General features: G+C 41.9%; 1 protein-coding gene across 11 annotated transcripts in view; it reads left to right on the top strand.

The window, feature by feature from the left end:
• Positions 1–23,069, top strand: part of MITF (melanocyte inducing transcription factor) — a 122,274-nt gene that overhangs the window by 51,047 nt on the left and 48,158 nt on the right. For 3 of the 11 annotated variants that reach the window (XM_014605147.3, XM_014605144.3, XM_019499752.2), the window contains exon 2: positions 19,535–19,781. In XM_014605147.3, the coding sequence (XP_014460633.1) occupies positions 19,535–19,781 (247 nt within the window). Of the gene's footprint in view, positions 1–9,609; positions 9,796–11,752; positions 12,026–19,534; positions 19,782–23,069 lie in introns of those variants that run through there. The other 8 variants (XM_019499748.2, XM_019499749.2, XM_019499755.2 and 5 more) reach the window with 7 other exon arrangements.

Genomic DNA, 23,069 nt, shown 5'->3' on the forward strand with positions numbered 1-23,069 from the left:
TTGAAAACTTTTACCCATACATGGGTTGAATCAGTAAGAGTGTCATGATGTCCCCCCTGTTCTCTTTGAAACTTTCTTGGTAATAAATGCTGTAAAGTGAATGCTCTCTTCCTGGATTTCTACCCCTGTCTCCAACTGATATGCCCAATTCTCCATAGTGTTCCCCAGTACAGTGTAAGTGGCAGAAATCTCAGGTGTACTCTCAACTGAGGAAGGCTGAAGGAAAAAAGTGGGATCTGCCAAAACAATTATTTATTTACAAAGCGGTGACTAATGGACTCACAGAATCCCAGGAACTCAAGTTATCTATAAAATGGGTGGGAACAAGAGGTCATCCTGGAGGAATTTTCTTCTGTGGTGCTTGAATTCAACACTTTTTTTGAACTTTGGTTCACTCAGCTGGAGTGCGTTGTCAATTCTCTTGTTACCCAAGAAAAATCCCCCATAGTTCTGAGAAGTTGCAGCTCGGCAGATGTTGACACTTATTTTCCAGAAATGTAGTGAATGGATGTGAAATGTCATAGCGTCTCGATCTCTTAAGGCCTCTAGATGTAAACCAATGTTGCTGTAGCAGAACTAGATGGAAAGCCCTTTCAAATGAGTGTTTCTCATGTCTACTCATTTTCCAGCGAGAGGGCAGAGTGGCCATACCGATGCACATGCCTAGACTTCAGCTTCAGACTGGTCTGGCCCCAGATGTGTCGGATGCTTCCTCAGCAATGAAAATGCCCGTTTCTTCCTGATTTAAGAACCAGTAGTTGTCCTTTAACTTTTTTGGGTAGCTGTCGACCACTCTTTCTGCAGTATTTAGAGGGAGCAATCCCATTTGCTGTCTTCCTTTTGCTAGAGGAAACAAGACAAGGTTTGTTTGTTTGTTTTTAATTCCCCTAACAAAATAGGCTCTCCATCCCTCTGGTCCTTTTAGTTGCTCTCTGTACCTGCTACTCCTCTGACTTTGTCTGTCTTGATCGTAGGGGACCAGAGTGACATAACACTGCCGAAAACCTTACCAGTATCTTGTACAGTAGCACCTGTACTTCCTCCTCTCTACTGGGCTTACCTTGCCCATAACATCCTGGGGTCATAGTGGTCTCTGTCACTGCATCACCTTGATGATGCAAACATCTTGTGACTGGCCATCATACCTGGGGTCTTTTTCTTTTTTTTTTTTTTCACTAACTGATGCTGCAAGCATTTCTACCATAACCTTGGATTTTGTCGAGCCTTTAAGGACTTCACTTTCTCTTACTCTGATCCTCAGGTGCTTCCTAGATGATATCCCTGCTTCCTCAGTATTAACAGTGCCTCCCAATGTTGTGTCCTCCAAGTCTCATTAAGAGACCCCACTTTGTGGCAAAGGTTATTAGTACAGATCTTTGTTTGGATCAAGATTAATCCTTGAAACTTCTCCAGTAGCTTCCTTTCAGCCCAATGTGTTGCTGCCTCTCTTTTCATCTACCTTGATGTTCTTGTACTCGTTCCTGCTTTTCTCCAGCTTCACTAATTTCCCATGTGACATTATAGTACATGCTTTATTAAAAACCAGGTAACATCCATCGCATTTCTTTTCCCTAGAAAAAGAATGATGTTTGGGTTGGAGGCATGATCTATTTCTAGTAAACCCTCTGTGTTGCCCTGTGTTTTCACTTATCTCTCCATGTCTTCAAAATTTATGCTCACCCCCATGCACGCTCAGGGGCCTGTAACGTCTTAATCCTCTGTATTGGCTATTCTCCAGCTACTAGGGAGCATCCAAAGTTTGAAGGATTTTTTTTTTCTCATGTCTCATCTTTATTTATTAAGCTCTTTGAGATTTTTTTTTTTTCCCCCCCCATCCTTATTTGTCATTTTTACCCTCATTCTGACAAGCTGTTCTGCCTTTGCCTCTGTTCATTAGTACTGTCACTGCAAGGCAAAATGATCAGTTAGTTTTTGGTCAATACTTAGATCTCAGCCCCATTCTCTGTCAATGTAATTTGTTTGTGCAAGATTTTAACTCTTCTGGACTCCTTGGCAGTTTTCATTCTCTGTTCATAAAGCTTTTCTTGCTGATCAGCAGTTTCCCATTGCTCGCACTGTCTCCCCTTTCTGCGAGGTGGCTATTCCTCTGCCAAAATCTGCAACCCGTCCCTACAAGATCTCTCTTCCCTACCCTGGCTTGAAGTATAATTTGCAAATAGTCCATGCTTCAAAAGTGCCAAGTCCTGCTCCACCTTCAAGTCCTTCCACACTTCATCTTTAATAATCGGTTACCTTTAATTTCCCCAATCTTACTTTTTTTGAAATTAGACCTTAGTTAGAAATGTCTTGTCTCCCTTTGCTGTTTATTTTAACAGAATCAACTTATGACTATTCTGTTTGAGGCTGTTTTCTACAACCACCTCTTTTATAAACTTGTTACGTGCCAAAGTAAAGTCTAAAGTGGCATCTCCTCCTGTTGGTTCAGTGACTGTTTGCTGAAGAAATCTATCGCCTCCAAGATTAACTTGGTCCTATTGTTAGTAGTAGCAGCATATGTTCTCAAATCTATATCTGGGAAGTGATTCTGTCATCATGACAAGTACTACTCAGAATTGTACCTCTAATAATGAACGAGTCTATATCCAAAGCTTGTTCAATTAAATGAGAATCCTTCAAAAAGTTCACATAGCTTTTCTGATGTACCTTTATTTTGGAATATGCAATTTTTTTTGGCTGTTACCTCTTGATAGCCATTACTGTATGTCTAGAGATGGCTTGCTTCAGATGATTTCCAGCTTTTGGAGATTAAAATCATTTTGTGGGGATGGCCTTCAATCTCAAGAATTAAAGTGAAAACATGAACACCCGCACACTTCTTAGTATAATTTTGAAGATTTATCCAGATTTTATGCGTCAGTGTGTTTTTTAAAATTCAGTTGCCTTCTCTCAAAGCCTTTAAAAGTTTTTAGTATCTGAAGAGAAGCAGCTAGGGTTTGTTTGTGATTTTTTTTTTTTTTTTTGCTTTTTTTTTCTTTTCTCCCAGCTTGCTTCTCTGCTGTTAGTGCCACCTCCTCTCTCACCCACTTACACAGAGTATCCTGTTGCCTGCTGAAAAATCCTAGTGGGAGAGTGCCAACTTGCCAGAAGTGAGGTTACCTTTTGTTCTGCCATAAAATGATGAGAATAGTTTGCATGGAATGAACTGTGGGCTCTTAAAGAACATATTTTGCTTTTCCTTCTCAATGTGAAAATTGACAGAATACATTTGCTGGAATTTGGGCCCAATTTTGAACATATAAGTAAAATTCACTTTCATCTCAAAGATTTTTTTTTTTTTTTTTGGATTCATCTGACTCTTAAAATGAAAAATTAACACATTCGGATCTATTCATAATGAATCTTTCAAATATCTGAAATAGAGCGAGGTATCAATATTGAAAAAAAAATTATTGTTACTGGATAGAAGGCAGGGGGAGGATTACAAGGATTACAGGTGCAGAAGAACAGGTTCACAAAATACAGATTAACAGTGGTGCTCTAATAGGCATTTAAACTATGATAGTTTGTAGATGCAGTAAAGCCTAGGTGGAAATTAGAGCCATGGCATAGTGGTTAGAGTCCTTTATCTTTTTAGTGGGATCTGATGCTTGATTCTCTGGAAACCATAGAGTCCTGTTTGCATTACGTTTTGGAGACTTTAAGAAAACAGGTTTTAAACCCTGATATATCTCCCTTGAAATCCTGACTCTAGAGAGGTCATTGATGTTTCTGGGGCCAATGTTTCCCCTTTCACCTTGCTTATCCTTGAGATATTCGTAGTGCAAAGGAAGTAGGGAGCGAGAGACTGTAGCTTGAGAGGCTGACTGAAAAGTTGCAAGACTCCATCTAGTGTATGAAAGTATGTCAATAAACTCGGTTTCACATCTTAGCCTACCTTTTTTGCATTGCTGTATACTCTACCATCTCTCATTATGCCCAACCCTATCAACTTTGGGGGAAGTGGTGTGAAACACTTGGAAACCTCCGTGCACCTGCAGATATTAGCTGGGTGTCATTTACTTGCCATTGACGACATAACAGTGCTTGGTAAGCACGTGCATGTACCAGAGTACCTTACACATTAACTTTAACGTCTGTAAATAGTTCATAATAACTTGGCTAAACACAAATCTGAATGCCAGAACTTGGCATTTGTGTTTCAGAAATGACAGCGGTGGGAATAAATGGATACTTGAATGAAGAGTGTCCGAGACCAGTGCAAAAAGCTGTAGGATTCTTGTCCATTTCAAACAAACCCAACGTAGATATTGATGATATATGCAAAAACAAAACCAAAAACTCCCCAACAATCCCTGCTTTGTCCCTCTTTGCTTTCATTCTTGGTCAAGCTATAGGATGCTTCAATAAGTGGGAAAGATTTGTGGATGGTGCCTGTACCAGCACTAGCCAGATGCAATAATGCCTCATGACAAATTTGGAGAGGTCTGTTGGCCGAGGTTAGGCCACCCTCGATCTATTTGCGTAGTCAATAATACACGCTGACAATGACCTTGGCAGCAGTGTTGGTGTATTCTTTTGTCCAGAGATGAAAAATTTCTCCAGCGCATTAGACATAAATAGGCCATTTGACATCAAGCATATGTGATGCTGTGTTCCAACTATTTTTGTTCTTCATGGATTTTTTTTTTTTTTTTTTTTTTTTTAAGGCAAAAAGGGACCATTGTGATGATCTAGTTAGGCCTCCTGGGCTGCTGTATAAAATTGCAAGGAAGTGCAATATTTTCTTCAGGTTTTAAATGCATCTATCTCTTGCCCCAGTTCTGTAATGTAAGGTGGTATTAAAAATTGCACTTTCTTTTTTTTCAGTCCTTTGACAGAAGTTTGGTGCTAAAGAACACTTGGGGCTGATCCTAAATATCCTTTTCCACCTCAAGCTTGTTTTAAATCTCTGAAAGACCACGAATGCATGTTCTTCCATCAAAAACCTGACCTGTAAAACCAAGTCATGTAAAGTAGTTGGAAGGAGGAAGATTCACTCCTCTTTTTATCAATAGTTTTTCAGGGACTTAAACGCGATCCCATTCCATCCTGTTCAAGTGCCAGCGTCTGCTTATGTCCCCAATAGCTGAAAACTAATCCAGCCCTCTAGCAACGGCCCATGTTTTTGTTACCCGAGGAGGGGATCCAAGGGCCTTTCTGTATGCAGAGGTGCACCTGTTCCTAGCTACCACCTATGCCAAGGCCACATCTGTGAAATAAAACAGGAATAATTTTATTAAGAACAATCAGAAAACCCTCTGATGAACAGGGATCCTGGTGTTCTCCAATTAAAAAAAAAAAAATAAAAAAAAATCCACAACTTTTGGTTTAAAAAAAGTAATGCAAAATCCATATCTTTCCATGATTAAATGAAACACCACTAATATATGGGTGTATGTAGATGAGACCAGGGCCCTAAATTGAAGAGGAGGGTTTTTAAAAACACGCTTTCATTTGGGGCCGATTTTAAACCCCCGTGTTGTGCACACACCAGACTTGCCTGCCTTCCTGGCGGGGAGGGGAGGGCGAGCTTCCAGCAGGCGGAGTGGTCCCTGGGTTATGGGGGGGAGCTGGTGCTTCCCTCCGTGGAAGTGGTGGGGTACCTCCCAAGCGGCACCCACCTGCAGGCACGTGGCTCAGGCAGTCCCAGGGGCCACTGCAGCTGTGAAGGGAAGCGTTGGGCCCCTGCGCAGCTCAGGCAGGCAGCCAGGCTCTGGGGGTCAGGGCTGGGAGGGGAGCAGGGTTAGGCTCATCACTTTTCCTGGGCGGAGCCTACCTTCCCAGGCTGCTGCCAGGCTGCCTGCACGGGCTTTCTGCAGAGCCCATGAGCAGCACGGAGCCCAGTGCTTTGCTCTGCTGCTGTAGGGGCATCAAACTAAAATTCTCTTCAGAGGAGTTTTAGTTTGCTGTGCCCCAAGTTATTTAAGAAGCATTACACCACCAAATTCCAGCAGCTGTAGGAAACTAATGTGCAATACTCCACCGAGCGTGTAAACACTGATGCCATTGAAGCAGTGCAAAAGCATTTAGCCGGCTTTAAAGTGTTGTGCGCACATGCGCCTCGTTTTGTCTACGTGTGGCCTATTAGTGGTGTTTCATTTAATCACGGAAAGATGTGGATTTTGCATTACTTTTTTTGAAAACCGAGAATTGGGTTTTTTGCTGGTGGTTTTTTGTTTTTTGGGGGTTTTTTTGCATTGGAGAAAACCAGGATCCCTGCTTATGATCTTGTCATAGTAACCAAGGCAGATGTGAACTTCCGAGACCAATGATATGTTTTCTGGCTCTCGCTCCTGTTTACATGATTCAGGAGTTGGCAACAGTTCCCCAGAAAATATACCAATAACTTGGAATAGAAATAGTCATTCAAGTGTGGTGCTGTTAGCCAGGCAGACAGGATTAAGTGTGCATAACAATAGGCTTGTGAGTAATTCTCACTTGGCTGCTTTTTTCCTCTTTTTAAAAGAAATTGTTGGCAGTTGTATGCCCTTTCAGGGGTAAGGAACAATGTTTCTGCAGCACAGACATGGGCTTTGCTAATGGGTAAGAGTTGTGAGGGGTACCGGGTCTTTATTTGGTGGGCTCTAGCCACCGTCATACTGGCTTTGCTGGTGTGGCTATCCATAGTAGCTAGTCCAGTGTTCGTTTGGATACGCCTGTGTGCTGTACCTTTATTTTAAAATAAAACTTGCCAGTTTCCAGTGTCTAGGGCTTTAAGAGAGGTCTCAGCATCATGCCTAGAATTAGAAACAAGAACTTGCATTGTGTATTTTTAAAGAAAAAAAAAAATCAAGCTCCCGCATTTTAGTGCCCGCTTTGTCTTGTCTCCCTGTCCTCCTCCCCCCCATGTAATATTCATTATCTGTTAATAAGTCTCATATACTGATAGGAGACTAGGACCTTAGAGTATTGAATATAGAGTTACCATTGTGGCTTTCATTAGGGTTGTTTGGGATTTGTTAATCCATTTAAAGCATGTCTTCTATAAATATTTCCTTCTCTTGCTAGTTTAAATCCTGTTTGCTCAACACACCAGAACCAGGATGTCATTTGTATAAGAGAAAAAATTTCGGAAAGCTATGTATTTAGAAAATATTATTCGATCCAGCTCTCAGCAGCCAAGTCTGTAAACACAGGCCATCCAGGATGAAGAGGGGGATGAAGATCCTGAATTACTCTGCCCCACAGTATGCCTTGGGAGATTTGCTTAGTTTTGTTTGTTTGGGGCAGCTCAGATGAAATGAGAAATAAGGGCAGAAGCGGCGAACGCTCAACGTGAATTAACCCTACTGTCTTCAGCAGGCCTGTGGGCAGTGAATGAGACCTTGCAGTGTGAAGCGATTTACTAATGAATATCATTTTCAGTTGGCTTTAATTAAAAATGACACGAGGTTAGACCAGGGGCCAGGCAATTGTAAAACATCAAACCTGTCGTGTAGTGAAATTAAGAAACTTAGTCTACTCCCTTGGCGACAGTATTAATCTCCCCTATTTATTTACCCAGATAAAGGTGGTAAACCGTACGTTATAGAACTCCTAAACTCCAGAGATTATCAGTGCCGTGTTATCTCCTCGCTGCTCCATTTTACCACCTTTGAGTTGTTCTAGTTGTTTGGCTTTCCTTGTAGTGTGAGTCCGTTCTTTGCAAACATGGCTTTTTATCAGTAAGTACTGATAATGGGAATGCAGTGTCTGAATTGCTTTGAAAAGTCTCTAACAAGGTGATTAAGGCTTCCAAGTAAAAGGCAAGTCTCTAAAGCTGGCTCATAGCAGATACTTATTAAGAAAGGCACAAGTGTGTTCGTGCCTGGCTTTGAAAGTTTATGGAGGAATATTGATTAAAACTTAGTAATGCTGTCCGTTTGCAGGTTTTCAATTTTTGATTTTTAAAACCCCTTGGCAATAAAGAAGTGTCTTGAACTTCTCCAGTTTTTACACTTTTTTTTTCGCTTTGTTTGAAAAGCAGAACCCTCCCAAAACAGAAAAAATAGGTTCTTGATTTATGCTAGCAGTCAAATCATAATCTCTGCACAGCCCTGGATGAACAGCTGGTTACTAGGGCTGTGCGAAACAGCACTGTTTCATTTAGACTTCCGGTTCACCGTTTTGAAGGGACAGTTTCGTTTTGCTGTTTCGAAGTACTGTTTTGTTTTGTCAAAACCGTTTTGATGTGCTTTGCCTGTAGGCTGTAATGGGGAATCAAGAAACTGCCTGTAACTCGGTCGTTTCTTTTCTGATTCAAATCAAAACAGCAGGGATGGTAGCCCCTGCTGACCCCACAACACCCATCAAGTTTTAAGGAGATAAGTTCAGGGGTTTCTGGGAAACGACACCTCAAACTGCTGAAAAGCAAAAATCGTGACGTGTGTGTGTGTTAAGGTGCAGCGGGGTGAAAACTGCAGGGATGATGGCCCCTGCTGAGGTCACGAAGCCTGCCAAGTTTCAAGGAGATAGGTGCAGGGGTTTCTGGGAAATGGCACCTCAAACTTCAGAGCAAAACTCATGTCACTTTTAAGTGGGAAGGCACAGAGAAAACTCTGTTCAAACAATGCCTTTTATGCTGTTTTTCTGTCCCTCCCCCAGAGCACTGGGATTGGAAGGGACCTCAGGGAAGGATCACGGTCATTGGCCAGCTACTTTCCAGTCCTGGGCTGGGCTATGCTGTCTGCTTCAGAGAGCAGGGCTGGCCCTAGCTGGAGCAGTGAGGGCTGACTGACAAGGGGGTGGGGGGCAAGCCTGGCCGGGGATGCAGTCCAATCTAGGGGGGGGGTGGAGTGGGCAGGAAGGGAAGACTGCGCCCCCCCCCCCAGGCAAATCCTAGCTGGGGTGTGGGGCCAGGGAGGTGGGTTAAATACCCTTTCCCCTGCTCAAACATACTGGTTGCCACTCTGGACTACAAATCCCAGAGGCACTTGGAAGCAAGAAGAAGTAATGAGCAACCCTGCAGAGTCCTGTTATTGTGATCCTGGACTGCAAATCCCAGAGACCTCGGGGGCAGCACATAGCCAGAGAGCTGTGCTCTAGTGGCTCAGGCCAGAAGCCAGGGGCCACTGCGGGCACGTGGCTGCCTTTCCTGAATCAAAGGTAAATTTCTGTTCGCTTCTGTTTCAATTTAATCTGTGCAGTTAAGACTAACCTGCAAAGCCTGACTTGATTCAGCCTCAGGCTTTTTGACTGTCTGTACTTAGCCCTAAAGTTTCATTGCAATCCATGGGTTGGGTAACGAGAATAAAACTGCTAGTGTGCGGGTTTTAGAGCATCGGTGCCCCATCCTGCTAACTCCATGCTTTTATTTCATGAATTATCATCAGAGTAGATGCATCTCCTCTGTTCTGGTCTGCCGTGGTCAAACCCTTTTTGTATAGCCAATGAACAAGTTGAGGGAGGTAAGTCTAATGCCCCGAGCAGGACCCTGATTCCAAAGGTCTTCACATCTCTTTCTGCTTGGAGGTCTCCCACAGAGCATGCTTTGCTGTGTCAAGCTGCACTCTTCTCCAGGTAGGCGCTGGATTGAACAGGTCTGCTAATGCAGACAGACACCAGGGCTCCACTCGAGCGCGGAGCTGTGCTTGGATTGGAGTTGCCACGGTCTTATCTGGAGCCACCCCTAGAGACACATCCCTTGCCAGGACTCGAGTTTGACTTTCACTCTTCTCCAAGGGCTTGCAGAGCACCTTAAAGGGGGGGGGAAAAAAAGATGGAAGCTTTTAGAGTTCAGATGTTCATGCCCTGCTCCTTTGAAAGCTTGTATCTGTAAGTGCCACTTTATTTGAGAATCAGCACTCTGAACAAATGGTATGATTGGGCTTTTATTGTAATGATTTTATTCTGCGAGTTAAAAATACTGTGCTTGTTAACTTGTCATTATCTTAAAGCTACAACAGCTGTGTGTGACTGCCTACGATAAAGATAGAAACGTTCAGGAGGGGAAGCAGAAACACTCCTTTAAAAAAAAACCAAAAACTTGAAATTTTTAATGCTAAATGAATGGGGATAAAAATAAAAGTAGTGTTTCTGGTTTTGTTTATACACTGGTTAATGCCTTGACACACAAGCACATGTAGGAGAAATGTTCTTTGTGGAATCTCCTTGGCATTGTATAGCTTACCTTGCTTTCCTTTCCTCTCCTCCCTCCAGATTAAAATGGGGCAAGAAAAATATTTCAGTGTATCATTTTCTACCGATTTATATTATTTTAACTAATGTATTCAAAAAGTCCTTTCCTCAGTATATTGAAGTGACAGTCCTCTTGCTCTCTAGTGGATACATTTAAAAAAAAATCCTTTTATTATGGTGACCTTTTCAGCTTTTAGTTGTATCTTCCTTTTTTGCATTTACCTTGCAACTCAGTGAAATGGTGATCAAGCTTTTCCAAACAGTACCTAAAGCTGTGTCCCCAAGTGAATAAGCATTCAAGCAAATCAACTTATAGCATTTTATTAAGTCAAGACTCATGCAAAAACCACCTCCAGAGCTTAATAATTATTTACTGAATGTTCTTGGGTCATGAGAGAGGTTTTCATTAAGTTGGAAATGCATTATGCTCACTAGCTTGTGAAGGTGTGTTTAAAGACAGAGGGGAAAAACGGAAAAATACTAAATGGTGCACAACTGCTTGCAGAATTTTAATTAAAAAAATCCATGCTTAACAGACTCTTGAATTGGCAGGTTCTGTCTCTAATTAAACAATTATGATGCAATGAACTTCTTGTTGCAATCAAAATTAATTTTTTTTTATCAACACTTAATTCTTGTATTGCAAACATTTTTTTTTTTTTGTCTTTTCCTGGACACTTCTTGAAGGATGCTTTTTATATTCACTTTGCACCATCTGACAAAATGCACTTTCGGGTAGAATACACTTGTTTGAGTGTATTGTTGCAAATATGCCTAGTGTTGGATTTAATCTTAAATGCTGATGCTGGAGGGAAAGGGTTCAGAGCAAGAGGGGTTTGTGAAAAGTAAAGAAAGGATTGAAGGAGAAAAATACGTTCAGGTCGGTGATGAAGCAAGTGCCACGGTAAGTGGCATTATCTCCAAGAACATACGTCACTGGTAGATGTGGAAACCATACTGCTGCTTTGAAGTAAAACATTCTGAAATGCAGTAGCAACAAAAAATAGTGTGTAGACTTTATCAGCCATTATAATAGAGTAGTTTTACCAGGTTTGCTGTTCTGTCCTTGGCAGGAAAGGACAGAGCTGCGTGCCAAGACCTTTTTTTTTTTTTTTTTTTTTTTTTTCCTACATTGATACTTTGAGCTCTGCCAGCCAATGGGAATGGCGAAAGGAAGTGTCACTTGGCGCCCCCGATCATTTATTAAGGTTTGGAATGAAGTACAAAGTGCTGCGAGTGGAGCACAGCGTAGAGATTTTAGTGTAGGTAACCACAACAGTGGTCTGCCGAACTAAAAACAGCAAGGAGGAGCCAATTTTTTTGTAATCTGGTTCTTTTTTTTCACTTTTTCCTGTGGGGCAGCCTTGCTTAGTTAAGCAGCAGAGCCACTGGCTGCTCATATGCAGAGGTTTCATTATACCTTTGTGTGGATTAAGTAGTAAGAAGTTCCTGTGAAGCTTTCTTTTTTCCTACGTAGAAAGAAACTGTAAGATGGTCTGTGTGAACTTATTTGATAACCGACGTTTTATCTTGCCAATATGAAACTTTGCAGGTACATTAATTAGACTTTTTTTTTTTATAAACATCGCACCTGTGAATGAAGCAAAGTATTGAGCTGAAAAGCTGCCAGTCTTGGATCTCTTCTTAAAGTTGTTTTTCTTTTTAAATTAAGCAACAAGGGGTGCATGAACAATATACGTGGGTATCCCTCACGTACTTTATCCACGGCACAAAGAAGTGCGGTTATTACACGTAAGCCGACAAACACCGGTTTTCAGACCTTGCATTCTTTTGCACCTGCCTTTCCTAAGGGAACTTCAGCTCGGTTGGCATCTTCACAGTGCAAAATCCTAGACACTGCTGCTGCTTCTGGTAGCTTTTATTTGCCAGCCTTAGAGTCCCTGGCCAGGTAATACCTCTAATTCCAAATCAATTCTTAGTTTTTGGAGAATGGCAGGTTACTTTGTGCTTGTGCTCCCCTTGCTAGCATGGCTTTTAGTGCTTTTAGTGTGGTTCTTGAGAGCCCCCTATCCTGCTCCTGAGCAGTAGGCAGGCTCTGCCCCTGCCTCCTGACAAGCAAGCTGTTTTATAGCATCTTTATTACTCCACTCCCATCCCCTCCTCCCAGATTTTGAGCAAGGGCAGTTCAGACACCTGTCCTGTTTTCGAAGCCACTGCCTCCCTTTCCCAGGTCTTGCAGGGGTGGGTTACATTTCAACCTTTCCAATTTATGTTTGAACAAAATCCTATCGCTGCTTTTGCCTGGATTAATAGATCGGCATGGAAGTCTACCATGTTGCCGATGAAGTGGCCTCTTCAGTACTTGGATCTCTCAAGGTCATTTAATTTTTTTCCCCACCTTAAAGACTGATTCTGTTCATTGCCTGCTTTTTAAACTAAGCTGTTTGGAAGGTAAGGTGCCAGATCCCAAATTAACTCTTTGGTCTGGAGCTGTTGTAGAGCAGGGTGCAGTTTTATCCTCCAGCATTCAAACACATGCAGTGTTTTGACACTCGAAGTATAACAACAGTAACTCTCCCCCCCCCGATCAGCTTCTTGTTCTGTTGATCAACTCTTTAATAGGATGAGAGATTAAATTGCAGCCTTTTAGGGAATCCCTTTAACACTCATGCTTTCTTTTTTTCTTTTGTTCTAGAGCCTTTTCATACTTGCTGGGCACATCTACACATTCATTAATGGGCTTTTGCTACTGTATATTAAATTTACTACCTCTAATGTGAGGTACTAAATAAATGTGCATTAGGCTGCCTTAATGTGCAGTAGCAAAAGTGCACACTTTTTTTTTTAGTGACACAATGCACAGTAGCCTATTTTTACTGCACATTTGCTTATTAGCTTGGTTTTTTGACGTGACACTTTAATGCACAGTAAAATAGCCTCCTGCACATGTGTAATGTGCCTGCTCGGTAGCAAACCCAGTTAAAAACTGAAATCTCATGCACGTCTCTGTGACTGTTCAGTTTGAACCAGACTAGACTAGCGCTGTATTTTGGGTAGGATCCACCCATAATCTAGAGTTTTCACCTGGTTTCAATTTGGGGAAATAAAATGCATCAAGTTTTTTGGTTTAAGGTTTTGAATGAATTCACAGCTGAACATCAGAGTTAGCATGTGAAATGAGGGTGGGTGAGTGGGGAGCAGAAACTGTGTTTGCTGTAACCGTTGTCTCCTAAACTTTGCTTCAGATCATGCTCTGGGCGAGGAAAAAGAAATGGAAAATATGAGTGGTGAAAGCTGCGGCTTCCAACTTTGTTCCTGTCACACTTCTAAATTGTGGGACAAATTGGGAACTAAAGGTGCATTGTTTGACTTAAAGTTTTAGCTGCATTTCTTGATAAGGAGTGGATGGAGACTTGAGTGATCCCTTTCACATGTCACCTTGCTCCAAGTGACACTTGTTGTTCCAGGATCAGGATGGTTGAATGATGATCACAGCGGTGTCCTTCATGGGTGTATCTCTTGGCTGGGTTTTTAGGATTATGATGACCATCTTCCACCTCCATTCTGTCATTTTGCATGCATGGATCAACTCTTCTATAAAGGGCTTCCCAGATTTGCGTGCCACCTTAATGTTTCAAATGAGATGGATGATTAACTAAAGTTTTGTTGCAAATTTAGATTGTTGTAAGTAGGGTTTTATGGACACTCAGGGTTCTAGTAATATATAGAAGCTGTGGATATATAACGTTTCTTGAGAGTTTTTTAATCAAAGAAACTCATCTAATCCAAAACTGTTTTGCAAACCAGCCAGCATGTGAGCGCCTGCAACCAAAATTGACTTGGTATTGAGTAGCGTTTTCTATCTAAACTGAGAAAAATATTTGTATCTGAAACAAACAAATTATTGAGAGATTAAATGTAGAGCCTAATGATGTAGTGTTATCAGTAAGAGAGTAAAGAAAACTTTTTATTGTCAGAATAATGTAACTTAATCTGACTAGTGTGTTTTCCATACAAAGTCCCTGTATAGTGAGTGATATGTACAGTCACTAACCTCTTCTAAAAAGAGAACAGATTTTGGACTCAATAAAATTTAGTGATTTATAGGTATGACTCCATCTAGACTGGCTTTGTATCATGCATTACACTTGTAGGAAGTGCCTAGTAATTGTGTTGCTCATTTAAATACTGTATCCTGGAGTTTACCTCCTCCTTTGTTTTATAGATTTCATGATCACATCCGGAATACAAGATGAAGTTTTTTATTTAGTTTGATTTTATGTTGTGTTGTGGTCAAGCATCCTCATTCTTGAGGCCCACATGACTAACTCAGTGCCAGTTTTGAGAGACCCAAAGAGCCCATTCAGATGATTGGAGATTGCTGAAGAAATGAATTTGCAAAGCCCCTCCATGGTCTGTGGCAAGCTGAATGCTTGGAGCTAGTTGCACACTTTTTTTTCAGCCAGCTGCTTTGATGAAAAATTTTGTGTTGACTGACTAAAGAGATTTTTTTTTTTTTTTAATTAATTTTTTTTCTTACCCTTGGGAGAGGGGGAGGACAAAACTGTTGGCTGAATGCTGTTCAGGGAGAGGCCTACCTCTTCTGTTTATCACCCTGCACCTTGCTGTGGGTTATGGTGAAGGAGCGTGCAGATGAACTGTGGGTAGCAGTCTCTGTGGTAGATGCTTGTATGTCTTATAAAGCACACATCCTCCGACTGGTTTAGAAAGTGGGATCCATGCGCTCTTCCTGCTGCTCTGGGCAGACTGCAAGTTGCATTTCAAATTGGCACCAAATGCAAAGCTTAGAGGACACTTCCACCCTTAACAAAGTTTGTAACATGTTGTTGTCGAGTTAATCGGTCCTTAGGGGAAACCTGAGAAGGCTTCTTCAGGATTTTTCAGTTGGACTCTGCTGCTTTCTCCTGTCCCTAGGAGGAGTGAATGCGAGACCATAGCTGTTTCCGTGGGGGAACAAAGTGTAGGTATTTCCGCTATACCTGTTCCCTTTGACTTGAACAAATCTTGCAGAAGTTTCAAAGCACCTCCATGCAATAGTGCATTGAAACCATTGAGCACCTAATGCAATGGTGCTCAACCTTTTTTAGCTTGTTGGGTCAGATTGGCCATCCATCTGCAGGTTGGATCCAGCTGGTCTCCCCAGTCCAGCCCCTGGGACGGCCACATGGGGGGCAGGCCTGTCCCACTGTAGCCCTGCACGGCTTGACCTGGCTCCATGGAGGGGAAGGGGATGTGGCCTGCATGGGAGTGGGGCAGGAAAGGGAGACATGGCCAGGTCCCAACCGAGCCCTACAGGGGAAGGAGGTGGGTCTAGTAAAAACTTATCAATTGCTGAATTTTACCTCTAGATATTCCTAATGCAAAGATGACCCCTCTGAATGCTGAACTAACAAGCACGCCCCAAACACTGCCGTCAGCTTTAGCACATAGGTGTGTTGTACAGTCGTGCAACTATTTGCCAGCCCTATTGTCATTCTCTCCAGAAGTTTGTGAGCCTTTTTCAAGCTGTTTGTCCAAGACAAAACAGGGGTTGGTGGTCGTGAGATTTCCAACTCTTAGGGAGTTTAGTGAAGTGTGGCTTGGACGCTGTCTCTGGAGTCTTTCCTCCTGGGGAGGATGGCTAGCTAAGAGCCCCATGCTCTTAGCTTATTTAGAAAACTGAATGCCAAAAATGCTCTCTGGTGTACTAGTCCAACTCCCATTAAGCTGCACTGAACAGCTTTTCAGGTGGTGAAATGGGGTCTGTGTTCAGTGCAGTTCCCCAACCCCTGTTCAGCACCCACCTGTATTGTAGACAAAAGCTTGTTTCACTGAAGAACAAGCACCGTGATGAATATAGGTGTAATTATGATGATGACACAAATGATGATAAATGACCACACTGGAGTTGCCGACACTGGCTGTGCTTGGATCTTGTAATATATATTGCTCAGGATGATGTCCTACAGCTGCAGTGCACTTTTCTTTAATTTTAATCAAGCTGTCTTCTTACTTGCTTGAATTCTGGCTTTCTAAGGAAATGTGTTTTTTAACCTGGGCTGCTTTGCCTGTAGTCTTGTGAGCTAAGCAGGTTCCTATTTTGGGTTAATAAAAGGCCCTTTTCCACCTGGTGGCACTAAGGTTTAGCACTGAGAAGCGACAGGATATTGTACTGCAGAAGTACCATCTTCCTGATGGGGCTGATGCATCTTTACTAGTCCTAGCTTCTTGCTTTGCTCTTGGTAAAGACTGCTGCATCCCGTCCTCCCCTTGGCCCATTTTGAAGTCTAGATTTGATTTGCTTCTGGTTATGCGAGAGGACAGCAGGACTCTCACTACAGCAAATACGAGCAGCATCAGTTGGTTTGCTTCTCTTCCCAAATTCATGCTCTTCTCTTGCCAAATTCAAGTAGAAATCTTTTGGGCTCTGACTCAGCGTGGAATTTTTTAGCTTAAATAAAACCCACTTCAGAAAGTTGCTCGTACCTGGGGAAGGTAACCAGACCAGAACAGAAAACTGCTGCAGCCCAGACTTTCATTTGGTTTGAACTTCGCAGTCTGTGCCCAGTGACAGGATGCTGGTTTTGGGAGCAGCTATTTTGGTTCCCCATAGTACAAAGCTGTTTTGTGCATGAGTAACTGAGCATCATGTCGTCCTAGCTCGCTAAATTCTGCTGCTGCTAAAACTGTTTCTGGCTTCTCTTTAGCTTTGGGGATGGCCAGAATATTTTGTAATGTTCAGGATCGCCTGCCTCTCCTGCCTTTTAACTTTGGCGTCCAATTAAGTGTTTGGGCGTATGGAAGATCAGGCTTGTCCCCCTCTTCTTTGATCTCTGTGTGGAGAATGCGCTCTGCTCGCCCATCCATCAGAGGTTGTTGTCCGGTGACGTAGAGACCTAGACGGCCTGAAGACTGGCACACGCCACCTGATCGCAGTTCATCCGCTTCTTATCTTATGTTTCTTTGAGAGGGCTTAACTTGGCAGAGCCAGGTGGCAGTGGCAGGGTTAACGCAGCATTTGGGGGGGTGTTCAAGGAATTGTCCCTGAAGACAACAGCCCCTTCTCTTTTTCTCTGTCCTGCTTTCCACGAGCCAAATGCTGGAGCCATGGCGTTGCTGTTTGTTGGTTTGCCATGTGCCAGCTCATGCCCAGGACAGCAGCTCTATTACAATTCCTCTTGGCATTTTTACCCTTTAGCTTTTTTCGTTTCACCCCTTAGCTTTTGAAAATGGGTGGGAGGGATTTTTTGGCTATCTGTTTAAACTTACTATGTATTTGCAAGGTCTGCCCCAAGGCCATTGAGCCTACAGATTGGTGTCTCTTCTGGAGCTTCTGTACAACTAAAATAAAGGCATATTTCCATTGGCCTCAATAGGAGCAGGATCAATCCTGGCATGGCTTTTTCTGCAGAAATCCAACACAGGATATTTTAACTCCTAACCTAACTTTTTTAGTAACCATTTTAAATAGAACATCTCAGCAATTTGGAAATGTGTGAATGTCTCAAGCTCTTTCAAACTTCAGTAAAGTTAGGGAACTCTGGATTTAGGATGTGAGAACACTTCACTGTTAATTGAAAGTTTTTTTTTTTTGTTTTTTTTTTTTTGCAAGTATCACAGTCAGTGACTTGTCTTGAGCAGCTAATTAGTGCGATTTATTCCCCAGCTGAATTAGTTTCACCACAAAGGTTTTTCTCTTGTTTTATCAAAAGGATCAGTCTCTCTGGGAATGCTTTAACCTGACAGGCCTTAAATAGCAAGACGGTTTTTCTTTTAATTTTTTTTTTTCTTCCCCCTCCCTTCTCTTCATACTTTTTTAAGGACTTAAAGGGCAAGGAAGGGTCCGTGGCACTTTCAGAATTGATGCCACTCCAGTGAAACCAGTCTACACAATCACACTCCTGTACTTGCTACCAGTTAAATACTTCTCCCCAGCCCCCAACTTGGATTCAAAGTTCTACATTTTTAATGGGCTTAATGCAGTTTAGTTTCTGAGGATATTAACTCCACTTGCTTAACTTTTAATCTTGTAGGAAAAAACATGTTGTTGTATAGCAGTGAGATGTGTTGGGAAATTTTAGGGTTTGGCTTTTGGCAAGAAGTTTGATACAACAGGTGTTAACGTTCATCTTTATTCCAGAGTTATAATTGTAAGGTCGTGTCATGTTCAGATGATCTAAACTGAAGGGTGGGCTTTTCACGAATGTCAAGCAACGGCTTAAAACTGGCGTCGCTTAAGTGTCAATGGGAGCTTTATCACTGGCTTTAGTGTGTGCACGGTTAGTGCTTTGGAAATCCTAGTCCGGCTGTCAAAATTTTGTGCCATGGATTTAGTAGTATACCAGTCCTTGGCAAAAGTGCCTGGACAAGAAACAAGTATACTGTGTCTGCCTACAGGTGTGAAGCTTCCTTCACTGTTTCATGCATTGTTTTTCAATCTAACCAGTTATCTGTTTGTTTGTTTGGTTTTTTTTGTACAGTGTGTTGCATACCTGCAGTAAGCGGCAAATACAGTTGTTCGTTAAGGACCTTAGGGGGTCATTTTGGATGAAAGACCTTATAAAAAAAATCATGGTAATAACTTCCATGTGGAATCTTTTATAGAAGGGGTTGATAAATGGCTTGTCACCTGTTGTAGATCATGATATGCATATTAAGAGACGGGGTTACAGCTTCCAAGAAATGGCTTAGAGCAATCAATATAATTCAGATGTGTACAATACTTGTATTAGCCATTGGGCTGTAGCTTTATAGGTAACCGGTAACAGAGGAATGTGCATTGCAGGGGCCTTCTCCCAACTCATCTCATACCTTTCACTTACACCACCTTGCCCGGATGCAGAGGCAGTCACTGTTGGCCGAGCCTGCCCTTCAATGTGGAGGGACTATGCACGGTTGGGAATTATTGGGCTGTGTTGTGGAACAGCCTTTGTTTTCTACCTTTCTCTATTTGGACTCGCATTTTCCCTCCCCTTTCCCCCTTTGCTGAAGTCTAATTACTCATGTAAAATCCTGTGAAATTTGAAGTGATAGCTAATGGCTCATAACCTAGATGGCAGAGCAGTGATGAAGTGCCGTCACTTAAGATTGGCAGCATGATAGAAATATGGTGTCTCTTTAAAAGAACCCGGTGGTGCGTGTCATGACATTATAGGGGCTCTGTAGTTCTGCTGGGCACCAGCGAGCATTAAATGGTTGTAAAACTTGGAACAAATAGTCGTCCTCTTCCTGCTAGGTATTGATAATGTGTTTACATGTCATCAGGACAACTTTGCTTAATTTTCCTGCTAAGGACCTACGGCAGATCAGCATATTGTTACTGATTGTTTTGGGGTTTTTTGTTGTGTTTTTTTTTTCCATGTCTTAACGTAATTTTGCAAACTTCAGAACACAAGAATAATGAATGGAGTGGTGGAAACTGAGCTGTCTGTGTCTTTCTTTTTTGGTCTTTCTACAGCAGTTCAGAGCATCCTGGGGCTTCCAAGCCTCCCCTAAGCTCCTCCAGTATGACATCACGAATCTTGCTACGACAGCAGCTCATGCGTGAGCAGATGCAAGAGCAAGAGCGTCGAGAGCAGCAGCAGAAGCAGCAAGCAGCCCAGTTCATGCAACAGAGAGTCCCAGTCAGCCAGACACCAGCCATCAACGTCAGCGTGCCCAGTAGCCTGCCCCCAGCGACTCAGGTACCAATGGAAGTCCTCAAGGTATGTAGGGGGGATGTTTCTCTGGACTTCTGACTCTCTTCCGTTTTATCGTCTCTTGTACTCGTCTAAATGTACTTCATGTGCTGGTGACCTAGTTACTGACACTTTTGCCAATTTAGCAAATAAGCTGCAGGTTTGGCTTCATTTTCAGTTTGAATTCAATGTATTGGGACCAGGGAAGAACGGGAGTTTTAAATTTTAAGTTCAGAAGAAAGCTTCGTTTGCAAAATGCATACACTTCCCTCCCCTCCCCTTTTTTTGAATCCTTCCCCCCCTTATTTTTCATGTGTTCAAATATCCTGATTCAAAAGTATTTCAAACTAATCTTCCACTGCATTTTTTTTTTTTAAACTGCGTGGAAACCCATTACAAAAGACCTCCTTATACAGGCTTAATCTGCAATACAAGTGAGTTTCCAGCTTTTTGCATCTAGTCATTGTAATCCTTTTGCTCAAATGATTTGTTTGGTATTAGTAGCTTTAGGTTCCTTGTTCTAGAAACTGTAGAAGCTTGTTAGTGTCTTTCTACCAAAGGATATGTAGCTTGCTAATTTTGTGGAAAAACTGTATTGAATAGAAGTTGTCTAAATTTCACACATGCAGGGTAAGTCTAATGAGGAAGACGGCAGTGAAATGTTTTGTTAAAAGAGCATGTTTGTAAAGGTTGGGGAACAATGCTATATCAAAGCAAAACTTTGCTAACAGTAAAAAGTTGCATGCTTTTAATTTGTTTGATCTGTTACATGTAACTGTGTGGGATTTATATTTTTCTTGTTTCATTGGGCTTTATTACAGCGTGAAGGTTAGCAGCTATCTTGAGTCAATCTGCAAAGACTAACTTGCTAATACAATTGAGCTACTTTACAATAGGCTCGTTTAGCGTGTTGTATATTGCTGCCATGGTTGTATATTAACTGCATCTTCAGATTTGTTTTAAAAAGTTGTGTGGGTCTAAAATAAGCCGAACATGCACACTTTAAGATGCCACGTGAATATAGTTTAGGTTGTCTTGTTGATGGATGCTATCTATGGATTATAGTGACGCTGGGCATCCAAGATGCAAGAATTAGCAAAAATGGAGCACTTATGCAAAAAATCAAGTACGTTTGGAAATGTATGGGTTTTTTTTTTTTTTTAAAAAGGAGCAAGAGAAAAATGGTAGTGATTTTTGAGATCCATTTTTGTTTCTCTACCAGTGTCTCACATGGAAGTTAAACTGAAGAAAAACAGCTTGTCTTCCAACCAGCAATTTGAAGAAACTTATTAGCTTTTCTGAAATACTGCAACATAGTTATGCAAACCTGACTGGGTATAAACTGTGTCGTTTAAACCTTACTGTAATGCCTGACTTAAAGAAAGATTTTCCTAAAATCTATGTGGATTTTTTTTTTGGGGGGGGGGGGGGGGTGCAGTGAAGGGGTTCCCTCATCCGTGGTATGAATTGTGGGTATGCAACAATTTTGAGGAGCATTATAGCAATGTATTACTTTATTTCTATCTTAAGTGTTTCACTGCTGGAAGAATGTTAGTAGTCGGGTGCTGTTGGATATGGGACTGCTAGAGTCCTAGCAGTATCAGTAACAAGCTATATTTCGTCTGTTTTGTAGCTACCTTCCCACATGAGAGCAGTCCATATAGATACATATGTGTGCAGGTAAACAAACATGTTATAATATGACAGGTAAAAGAGGATGTAGGTAAGAAAAATGGCAGGTGGAAGCCAGTGTTTGGTTATTTTATAGACTGGGAATGGTAAGGATTAGTTCTGCCTGGCTATTTGCACTGCGAAGAGGGGTACGAGGAATGCCAGGTGTCCTGCAGAGATGCCAGGAAGAACCTAGGTTAAGCCAAGAAAGGGAGTTGGCCACATTAGTGTGAAGTCAGCAAAGCCTCGCTATTTTTTTAAAAGGGAAAATACTGCAGACCCAAAGAGGTAGGACTCTGGTCCTGTTACCATACCGTTCTTTTCATTGGCTCAAATGGCAGTCGGCAGCCTTAGGAAAGGTAATAGCAGGAAGTGTTACAAGGCTTGAAGTCCGGGAAGCATTTTGCATTCCTCCAGCAGGATGTTGCGTGGTGTCTCAAAGCATGGAGCAGAAGAGTACCAGGCCTTGCCAAGGCAGGGGTGACTGAAGTCCTGTATGCTATTCCCTAGTGCCTGATTTGCACACGGGAGCAAACCAACTTGGTGTTTGCTCCGCCTCCATCTAGGTGAGGTGTTGCTTTGCAAGCTGCCTAATTATGCATGGAAGTGGAGAATGTATGGGTTGGTTTTTTGGTGTGTTTTGCTTTCTTACTTATAGAAGTAGCCAGAACCCAATTCAGCTGTCTGTCACTTCAGTTATGTAATCCTGTTCATCTAGAACCTGGAAACTTTTAAACATGGAAGCTGAAATCTTGGCCCTGCTGAAGACCGACCTCCCATAGGCTTCAGCAGAGACTGGATTTTGCCCCAGAAGTCAGTCTGGAAAAAACCTTGCTTAAAGCGTAGAGGAATGCCCACCAGCACCTGATAACAGAAACGGAGAGGCTTCTGTATATTGAGTATTTGCCAGATAGCAGTCTTATCAGAGCTGATATTTTACACTTTATCTGTTTTGAGTTGAAGGCAATTTCCATAAGGACTGGGCAGAAGCTTTTTAATTAGGTGAGTAAGATATTACAATAGGTAATTTTATCATCCAGATGGTCTGGGCTCATGACCTTGAAGAAACAGCTGGATCGAAAAAGGGATGTTCATGCTTTCCTAAATGCTAATCTGCAAGGTGACTTTTTAAAGCAGAACTTTGGAAAATTTGTTTTGTGAAAAAGAAAAAAAAAAAAAAATGGGGGGGGGGCAAAATGGATATTTGTGAGGAAGTAAGCTTATTCATATTCTTCATGCTTTAAAAATATGATTGTCTTGGATACACGTGCTAAACTTGCCTTCATATTTTTAGAGTGAAACTGATATTCAGGGATTCATAAACCCTGTCTCTGTCACCATATTGATGAAGGTAGTGGTATTTTAAAGGCCAATACACTTTTCTAAAAAAATGCAGAATGTTACAAAAGGGATTATTATAGCATTGGCAGAATAATGCCTGTTAGTTTCTCTCACAAAGTTGCATGCTCTTCACTTATATAAGATGCGCTACACTGTTCATAGCTAATATGATCTGGGTGCCTGAGTGTGGACTCATAATTGTAAGGCTTCTTTGAGGTAGGAAGTAAATTTAGCGTAGTAGAAAATGTGTTGGAATTGGTATTTGTGAAGAATAATTAATTGATTGTTCCTGGGCGGGGAGAG

The sequence above is a fragment of the Alligator mississippiensis genome, chromosome 12 (genome assembly GCF_030867095.1).
Source record: "Alligator mississippiensis isolate rAllMis1 chromosome 12, rAllMis1, whole genome shotgun sequence".
Taxonomy (NCBI): Eukaryota; Metazoa; Chordata; order Crocodylia; family Alligatoridae; genus Alligator; species Alligator mississippiensis.